This window comes from Physcomitrium patens, chromosome 25 (assembly GCF_059467195.1).
Source record: "Physcomitrium patens ecotype Gransden chromosome 25, ASM5946719v1, whole genome shotgun sequence".
In the NCBI taxonomy this organism is placed as follows: domain Eukaryota; kingdom Viridiplantae; phylum Streptophyta; class Bryopsida; order Funariales; family Funariaceae; genus Physcomitrium; species Physcomitrium patens.
The window spans coordinates 6,037,036-6,046,968 of NC_143434.1; the positions used below are offsets into that span (position 1 = coordinate 6,037,036).

The window sequence follows — 9,933 nt, forward strand, 5'->3', positions numbered from 1 at the left end:
ACAAATTAGTTGCAATATTGAAAAGCAAGATTGATTAGGTCACTCCCTTGAATGAATGACCAGTTTGTGCAGCAGATTGGAGATGGGAGTGCCAAGAAACTTGAGGGGATGGGTGGGATATGCAAAAGGCAAAGAGCTGGCTGGGTGGGGGGAGAGAGGAGAGGGAAAGAGAAAGGGGAATTGGGTGACAGGTGACACAGGGTGGCTTAGATGCCACCATCACCAGCACCAGCAAGCGGGCAGGCGGAGAGAGGAGCAGAGAAGAGCAGAGCAGAGCAGACAAGAGGAGGACCAGGAAGGGGAAGAAGAGGTCAGGGCATAGGGAGCCCATTTGAAAGCGTCAGACGAAGGAGAAGGATGGGAGAAGCAGAAAAAGAAGAAGAAGAAGAAGAAGAAGACAACAAAGACGACGGTGCCCAGTTTCGAAAGCGACGCATCTCACTAAATTCACCACATCGCCACTTCCTCCTCCTGCGCCTCCTCCTCACACATTGCCCAATCAATCCCTGCCCGTCCGTCCGTCCGTCCCTCGTTCCCTTGCGAATCTACGCCACCTGAGGATGCACAGCGCGGACGACGACGCCCGAGCTTGCACATGCAACGCGGAAGCACAACTAGAAACTGCACCCGCCGTTACGGACTTGGTCGTACAGCTGGCACGACGGCGACCCGGTCCAGACCCGCCCGCCCGCCGGTGCTCCCACCGAGCCCCGAGCCCCGCGCCCACTCCGGGTGCCGCCAGGCGACAGGTTGGGCTTCGGGGGCGGAGGCGGGGCGGGGTGCCGCGCCGGCCCCCGGGCTGGCGCGGGCGGAGGGACGGAAGGGGCAGCGGCGAGAGAGAGACAGGGGAAGGACCGAGTGGCGTACAGCGGAGCGAAGAGGTAGCACGAGGGCGAGGGAGAGAGACAGAGAGACGGAGAGAGAGAAAGAAAGAAAGCAAGAGCATAGTCTAAGGAGGGTGTGGTTGAGTCAGTCTTTGTAGACGGGTTGCTCAGAGCGGCCTCGACACGCTCTCTGCGTCCCTTCTTCTTTGCTGCTGCTGCTGCTCGTACTCTTCCGCGCCTCCGGGAGCTTTCGGTTTTTCCCTTTTGTTGGAGCTTTTTGCTGAGCTAGATCTTGACGCTGTGTTTCCCGTTGTTCGCTTGCCGTGGTTGCTTGTCTGTGTGAGGTGAGCGGGCAGAGATGAGAGAGATCATCAGTATCCATATAGGTCAGGCCGGCATTCAGGTCGGAAATGCCTGCTGGGAGCTCTACTGCCTGGAGCACGGCATTCAGCCCGATGGTCGCATGCCAAGGTACGTCGGTTTGGGCGTGGGATGGAGATGCCTGCGTTTTCGTCATTTTCGGTGGTTTTGGTCTTGTTGCTTTCGGAGCAGGGACCGCGGAGGAGAATGCCGTGCCGGTGTGTTTCGGCACTTGTGTGTCGTGCCAGTCGCGCGGTCGCTGTGTTGGAGCTAGGTCGTATGGGGAGTCGGAGATGCGGAGTGTAGCTATTAGAGCTGCCGGTTCCGGCTGTACCGATTTCGTTATGCGCGTTTGCTTGAGTCGACAGTATCGCTGTGACCTTTCTTTTCTGGAGGAGCACGGGGACACGAATCTTCCAGAAGCTGACTTTGCTTGGTGCGAATTGAAGCGCTGACTGGAAAATTGTTTGATAATTTTGCAGCGACACTACAGTGGGAGGTGGTGATGATGCTTTCAACACCTTCTTCAGCGAGACGGGGGCTGGGAAGCATGTTCCTCGCGCCGTGTTCGTGGATCTGGAACCTACGGTGATTGACGAGGTTCGCACTGGAACTTACCGTCAGTTGTTTCACCCTGAGCAGCTTATTTCTGGGAAGGAGGATGCCGCCAACAACTTCGCTCGCGGCCATTATACCGGTACGGAGCCATTAGTTTCTCCGGTTCCTTTGTTGCAGGTGGCTCTGGTCTTGCTGTGAATGTGGCTTAAGTAGAGTCGGCGTGGCGAATGAGTTTTGATTGTGCCCAGCTTTTGCGTGGGATATGGTCTATGCGTCATGTGTCCGGATTGCGCGCGTTAGAATCGGTGGGCAGGTTGGATTGTTGTTTCCAGGTTTGAATTACTCCTTTGGACCAAGCGTATGCGTCATGTTTAGACGTGCGCAGCGTGCTGTGATTGTGCCTGATGGTGGGTGGATGGCGATCAGCGTTCTGTTCGTTCCCTGACGTGATTCCATGGATTTTGCAGTGGGAAAGGAGATTGTGGACCTGTGCCTAGACAGAGTGAGGAAGCTCGCAGATAACTGCACAGGGCTGCAGGGATTCTTGGTATTCAACGCAGTAGGAGGAGGAACCGGATCTGGCCTTGGCTCACTGTTGTTGGAGAGGTTGTCAGTCGATTACGGGAAGAAGTCTAAGCTGGGATTCACTATCTACCCGTCTCCCCAGGTGCGCAGCCGCTGGTGGCAGAAACATTCCTGGATTCTGGTGCATTTCTTGTGTGCGACTTGTAGGGTGTTGTGGGGATGTTTTGCGGTGTCTTGGGCTGTGGTTGGTTTGTCTTCTTTTTAAAATGTGTGTATGTGTGTGCATGCAGGTGTCTACGGCAGTCGTGGAGCCTTACAACAGTGTGCTTTCGACCCACAGTCTGTTGGAACACACGGACGTGGCGGTGCTGTTGGACAATGAAGCAATTTACGACATTTGCCGAAGGTCGTTGGACATTGAGCGCCCCACGTACACGAACTTGAACAGGCTCATTTCTCAGATCATATCCAGTCTAACTACGAGCTTGCGGTTCGACGGTGCCCTGAATGTGGATATTACGGAGTTCCAGACCAACTTGGTGCCATACCCGCGTATCCACTTCATGCTTTCGAGCTACGCACCAGTCATTTCTGCAGAGAAGGCTTATCACGAGCAGTTGTCGGTCCCCGAGATCACGAATGCCGTTTTCGAGCCCTCCAGCATGATGGCTAAGTGCGATCCTCGGCATGGAAAGTACATGGCGTGTTGCCTGATGTACAGAGGTGACGTGGTACCCAAGGACGTGAACGCCGCTGTTGCCACTATCAAGACCAAGCGCACAGTGCAATTTGTGGACTGGTAAGCAGAGTGGTGGTTTCAGTGGTGTTGTTTTAGATGGTGGAGTGGTGAGTTGGATGGCAGGCGGTGCGGTAGGTGTGATAGGTGCTGGCGCATCTCCGACAACGCCGTTAACTGTGGAGTTCTGATGTGTGTAGGTGTCCAACTGGTTTCAAGTGCGGGATTAACTACCAGCCACCAACCGTGGTGCCCGGCGGTGATCTTGCCAAGGTCCAACGGGCGGTGTGCATGATCAGCAACAATACGGCTGTGGCTGAGGTGTTCTCTCGGATTGATCACAAGTTCGATCTGATGTACGCGAAGCGTGCTTTCGTGCATTGGTACGTGGGTGAGGGTATGGAGGAGGGTGAGTTCTCTGAGGCCCGCGAGGACTTGGCTGCTTTGGAGAAGGACTACGAGGAGGTGGGTGCTGAATCCACCGACGGAGGACAGGACGACGACGAGTACTAAGTGGCGTGTGAATGAAGCACTGGTTTGATGATTAGCAAGCTTCCCTGACTTGGGGATCGATACAGTGATTCAATTTCTGAATGGCTGGGTTGCATAGTTCTTATGGCCGCCAGCGCTAAATGTTGTATACTTTGTTGAAATCTTAGAGTTTAAACCTTGCAACTTTCATTTGTCACGTGAGTCGAGCATTTAGGCGACCGCATGCCCTGTCGCGGAGCCATGTATCATTGGCAAGGTCTTGGCTGTGACCGTGTTGGACCCGTTTTATTCGAGGTGGTTGCTGCATTGGTTCTTGCTAGTTTGCGTTTCAACGCTACGGAGGTGTTTGTCTTTGTTTTTCTGTTTCTTCGTTTGTTCGTTTACTTCTTTGTTGAATTGTTTATGTTGGAATAATGTAGGTGAACTGAGTTGTAGGCTTTTATTTTGAGGCGGAAACGGATGCTAATAATTGGAGACGAATTGAACGGACCAGTAATTTATATTTCACATAAGGGATAGTAACTGCATTTGTTCCTCAATTTCTTGGCCAGAGTAGCATTATTTAGCATAGTTCAAGCCCAAGGCATTCATTATTAAATCATATTGAGGCAGGATGGTTGTTTCAGGCATGTAGTATTTCTCATAATTTTCGATAGGACAATTGCTGAGGGTATTAGAGGGTCTTGTTGGTTCCTTCGCAACCCATTCATGCTCGGTTAATGTACTTAATAATTCCTATTTTTTCCTTTTTTTAAATATACAGAATGTGAATCTCAACAATCACCCACACCAATTGCAAGAGGAGCAAAATAAAAGCCACCCGACGCGAATTGTAATGAATCACAGATTCAAGAGAAGAAATGTTCTCAATTTTGATACAAATTAATAATCATAAATAAATGCAGTGACTATGTTTCAAATTTTGAAACGCAAACTAGCAAGTACCAATGCAGCAACCACCTCGAATAAAACGGGTCCAACACGGTCACAGCCAAGACCTTGCCAATGATACATGGCTCCGCGACAGGGCATGCGGTCGCCTAAATGCTCGACTCACGTGACAAATGAAAGTTGCAAGGTTTAAACTCTAAGATTTCAACAAAGTATACAACATTTAGCGCTGGCGGCCATAAGAACTATGCAACCCAGCCATTCAGAAATTGAATCACTGTATCGATCCCCAAGTCAGGGAAGCTTGCTAATCATCAAACCAGTGCTTCATTCACACGCCACTTAGTACTCGTCGTCGTCCTGTCCTCCGTCGGTGGATTCAGCACCCACCTCCTCGTAGTCCTTCTCCAAAGCAGCCAAGTCCTCGCGGGCCTCAGAGAACTCACCCTCCTCCATACCCTCACCCACGTACCAATGCACGAAAGCACGCTTCGCGTACATCAGATCGAACTTGTGATCAATCCGAGAGAACACCTCAGCCACAGCCGTATTGTTGCTGATCATGCACACCGCCCGTTGGACCTTGGCAAGATCACCGCCGGGCACCACGGTTGGTGGCTGGTAGTTAATCCCGCACTTGAAACCAGTTGGACACCTACACACATCAGAACTCCACAGTTAACGGCGTTGTCGGAGATGCGCCAGCACCTATCACACCTACCGCACCGCCTGCCATCCAACTCACCACTCCACCATCTAAAACAACACCACTGAAACCACCACTCTGCTTACCAGTCCACAAATTGCACTGTGCGCTTGGTCTTGATAGTGGCAACAGCGGCGTTCACGTCCTTGGGTACCACGTCACCTCTGTACATCAGGCAACACGCCATGTACTTTCCATGCCGAGGATCGCACTTAGCCATCATGCTGGAGGGCTCGAAAACGGCATTCGTGATCTCGGGGACCGACAACTGCTCGTGATAAGCCTTCTCTGCAGAAATGACTGGTGCGTAGCTCGAAAGCATGAAGTGGATACGCGGGTATGGCACCAAGTTGGTCTGGAACTCCGTAATATCCACATTCAGGGCACCGTCGAACCGCAAGCTCGTAGTTAGACTGGATATGATCTGAGAAATGAGCCTGTTCAAGTTCGTGTACGTGGGGCGCTCAATGTCCAACGACCTTCGGCAAATGTCGTAAATTGCTTCATTGTCCAACAGCACCGCCACGTCCGTGTGTTCCAACAGACTGTGGGTCGAAAGCACACTGTTGTAAGGCTCCACGACTGCCGTAGACACCTGCATGCACACACATACACACATTTTAAAAAGAAGACAAACCAACCACAGCCCAAGACACCGCAAAACATCCCCACAACACCCTACAAGTCGCACACAAGAAATGCACCAGAATCCAGGAATGTTTCTGCCACCAGCGGCTGCGCACCTGGGGAGACGGGTAGATAGTGAATCCCAGCTTAGACTTCTTCCCGTAATCGACTGACAACCTCTCCAACAACAGTGAGCCAAGGCCAGATCCGGTTCCTCCTCCTACTGCGTTGAATACCAAGAATCCCTGCAGCCCTGTGCAGTTATCTGCGAGCTTCCTCACTCTGTCTAGGCACAGGTCCACAATCTCCTTTCCCACTGCAAAATCCATGGAATCACGTCAGGGAACGAACAGAACGCTGATCGCCATCCACCCACCATCAGGCACAATCACAGCACGCTGCGCACGTCTAAACATGACGCATACGCTTGGTCCAAAGGAGTAATTCAAACCTGGAAACAACAATCCAACCTGCCCACCGATTCTAACGCGCGCAATCCGGACACATGACGCATAGACCATATCCCACGCAAAAGCTGGGCACAATCAAAACTCATTCGCCACGCCGACTCTACTTAAGCCACATTCACAGCAAGACCAGAGCCACCTGCAACAAAGGAACCGGAGAAACTAATGGCTCCGTACCGGTATAATGGCCGCGAGCGAAGTTGTTGGCGGCATCCTCCTTCCCAGAAATAAGCTGCTCAGGGTGAAACAACTGACGGTAAGTTCCAGTGCGAACCTCGTCAATCACCGTAGGTTCCAGATCCACGAACACGGCGCGAGGAACATGCTTCCCAGCCCCCGTCTCGCTGAAGAAGGTGTTGAAAGCATCATCACCACCTCCCACTGTAGTGTCGCTGCAAAATTATCAAACAATTTTCCAGTCAGCGCTTCAATTCGCACCAAGCAAAGTCAGCTTCTGGAAGATTCGTGTCCCCGTGCTCCTCCAGAAAAGAAAGGTCACAGCGATACTGTCGACTCAAGCAAACGCGCATAACGAAATCGGTACAGCCGGAACCGGCAGCTCTAATAGCTACACTCCGCATCTCCGACTCCCCATACGACCTAGCTCCAACACAGCGACCGCGCGACTGGCACGACACACAAGTGCCGAAACACACCGGCACGGCATTCTCCTCCGCGGTCCCTGCTCCGAAAGCAACAAGACCAAAACCACCGAAAATGACGAAAACGCAGGCATCTCCATCCCACGCCCAAACCGACGTACCTTGGCATGCGACCATCGGGCTGAATGCCGTGCTCCAGGCAGTAGAGCTCCCAGCAGGCATTTCCGACCTGAATGCCGGCCTGACCTATATGGATACTGATGATCTCTCTCATCTCTGCCCGCTCACCTCACACAGACAAGCAACCACGGCAAGCGAACAACGGGAAACACAGCGTCAAGATCTAGCTCAGCAAAAAGCTCCAACAAAAGGGAAAAACCGAAAGCTCCCGGAGGCGCGGAAGAGTACGAGCAGCAGCAGCAGCAAAGAAGAAGGGACGCAGAGAGCGTGTCGAGGCCGCTCTGAGCAACCCGTCTACAAAGACTGACTCAACCACACCCTCCTTAGACTATGCTCTTGCTTTCTTTCTTTCTCTCTCTCCGTCTCTCTGTCTCTCTCCCTCGCCCTCGTGCTACCTCTTCGCTCCGCTGTACGCCACTCGGTCCTTCCCCTGTCTCTCTCTCGCCGCTGCCCCTTCCGTCCCTCCGCCCGCGCCAGCCCGGGGGCCGGCGCGGCACCCCGCCCCGCCTCCGCCCCCGAAGCCCAACCTGTCGCCTGGCGGCACCCGGAGTGGGCGCGGGGCTCGGGGCTCGGTGGGAGCACCGGCGGGCGGGCGGGTCTGGACCGGGTCGCCGTCGTGCCAGCTGTACGACCAAGTCCGTAACGGCGGGTGCAGTTTCTAGTTGTGCTTCCGCGTTGCATGTGCAAGCTCGGGCGTCGTCGTCCGCGCTGTGCATCCTCAGGTGGCGTAGATTCGCAAGGGAACGAGGGACGGACGGACGGACGGGCAGGGATTGATTGGGCAATGTGTGAGGAGGAGGCGCAGGAGGAGGAAGTGGCGATGTGGTGAATTTAGTGAGATGCGTCGCTTTCGAAACTGGGCACCGTCGTCTTTGTTGTCTTCTTCTTCTTCTTCTTCTTCTTTTTCTGCTTCTCCCATCCTTCTCCTTCGTCTGACGCTTTCAAATGGGCTCCCTATGCCCTGACCTCTTCTTCCCCTTCCTGGTCCTCCTCTTGTCTGCTCTGCTCTGCTCTTCTCTGCTCCTCTCTCCGCCTGCCCGCTTGCTGGTGCTGGTGATGGTGGCATCTAAGCCACCCTGTGTCACCTGTCACCCAATTCCCCTTTCTCTTTCCCTCTCCTCTCTCCCCCCACCCAGCCAGCTCTTTGCCTTTTGCATATCCCACCCATCCCCTCAAGTTTCTTGGCACTCCCATCTCCAATCTGCTGCACAAACTGGTCATTCATTCAAGGGAGTGACCTAATCAATCTTGCTTTTCAATATTGCAACTAATTTGTCTATGCCTGCTTCCTCGTTGTTGTTTTTGGTTTCCACATATTTCTGTCTTTTTGGTTTTTGGTTTGGGGCAGAGTCTACATGTGCACAGGTAGATTATGAAGTGGCGAGGCACACCATCACAATTCAGAAGCTTTGATTGTTGAGGATTTGAATGTTGCAGATTGATTTGAATCACTGTTGTTAAGAAGGAAATGTTTTGACAAATGTTTCTAAAATGTCCTCTCAAAATTTTAAAAATGTTTTCTCATTGCTCACATTGTTGGCATATTATCATAGGATGTAATGGCATATGTTTCCATGCATTTTGTATCTTTTTGCTTGCCCCAAGCACAGTGTGTTGTATTGCTTTGTATGCTCTTATTGATTGTGGTATATGTAGGTTTGCATATGTTTTGCACATGTTTGCAGGTTCTATTTTAAGCTTGAAATTTTCTATATATATTTATATAGCTTTCAAAAGTTGTGTTTTATTAAATGCATTAGTTTGTGGTTTTTGTTTGTATTTATTTTGATTAATATTCTATATATTTAATGAATGTTGTTGTGTTTTTTTTTTTCCTTTCTTTCTTTCTTTTTTTTTTTTTTTTTTTTTTTTTGCATTGAAGACACTCGGAAAAAAATTGTTTTTTTTTTGTAATCTTTGCTATGAAATTTTTTGATATTAATTTTAAGGTATATGTATATTTGTTAATGTATGTATATTTAACTCATTTAGAAATCTTTGAGTATTTTAATTTTAATTTTATAGTTATATTATTGAATTGATCTAAATATATAAGTTTGTTTAGATATGTATTGTGTAAGATTATATTTTATATTAAGATAAACTTTATTGTAGAAGAAATAGATATAAAGTATTTATAGATCTTTTATTGCTTGTATGAAATGCATACTATATTGAAACATTAAATAAATTATTAATGAGTTTTTTTGTTAAGTATCATGAAGGCGAATTTGAAACAAGTATAATCCCATTATGGTGTTGTGCTATGTAAAATGATTAGATATTTATTCAAAGATGGTATAGTATAAAGATTAGTTTAGTTATTGTAAAAGAAAAAAAGACTTGGAACTCCTGAAATAAGGTTAAGAATAAGAAAGGTGTTGATAAGGATGAAGAAGATTTTTCTTTTTGTTCTATGTATACTATTGAACTAGTATTTATGTGGCGTTATTCTGTAGGACCTCCAATATGTATTTAACTTACCAAAAATATGTCTAACTTGTAATATATGTTTCTTATATGTATGCCACATGGCTAATTTGTACTACAAGTTGCCAACATTTGTAATACATGGCCAATCTTTTGGCCAAGTTTTCAACTTACCAATCAACTACAAATATATAAAGTTAATACTACATCTATAGATCTTTTGAAAAGCTTTTTTACAAGATATTATCAAATCTGTTTTCATTTACTTTCCTCTTAATACTTTTTATTCACATAATTTTATACATGTATAACATCAAATTAAACATGTTGATTTAAATTTTTATTTTTGTTAAAAATATCTTATTTATGAATTAATACACATAATATGTTATATAATAGTTTAGACTTATTAAATAATAAATCTTTGAACTTAAATTAATATCCTAGCTATGACTTTTACATTTATATCTATGTATTTTATTTTATCATATATATAGAATAGTTCAAGGAAGAGAGCAAAAAAAAAAATACGAGA

At 48.5% G+C, this 9,933-nt stretch overlaps 2 protein-coding genes across 2 annotated transcripts; one reads left to right on the forward strand and one right to left on the reverse strand.

The window, feature by feature from the left end:
• The first annotated feature begins 975 nt into the window (after positions 1-975).
• LOC112277402 (tubulin alpha-1 chain) lies at positions 976-3,682 on the forward strand. The gene is made up of 5 exons (XM_024509628.3): positions 976-1,295; positions 1,667-1,881; positions 2,210-2,409; positions 2,558-3,066; positions 3,204-3,682. Exons 1-5 carry the CDS (start codon positions 1,183-1,185, stop codon positions 3,514-3,516), a joined length of 1,350 nt encoding a protein of 449 aa, XP_024365396.1. The 5' UTR covers positions 976-1,182; the 3' UTR covers positions 3,517-3,682.
• Positions 3,683-4,562: 880 nt separating this feature from the next.
• On the reverse strand, positions 4,563-7,281 carry LOC112277403 (tubulin alpha-1 chain). The gene is made up of 5 exons (XM_024509629.3): positions 6,950-7,281; positions 6,364-6,578; positions 5,836-6,035; positions 5,179-5,687; positions 4,563-5,041 (listed from the first exon to the last, which is right to left on the reverse strand). The coding sequence occupies exons 1-5, from the start codon at positions 7,060-7,062 to the stop codon at positions 4,729-4,731; spliced, it is 1,350 nt and encodes a 449-aa protein (XP_024365397.1). The 5' UTR covers positions 7,063-7,281; the 3' UTR covers positions 4,563-4,728.
• Positions 7,282-9,933: the final 2,652 nt, after the last annotated feature.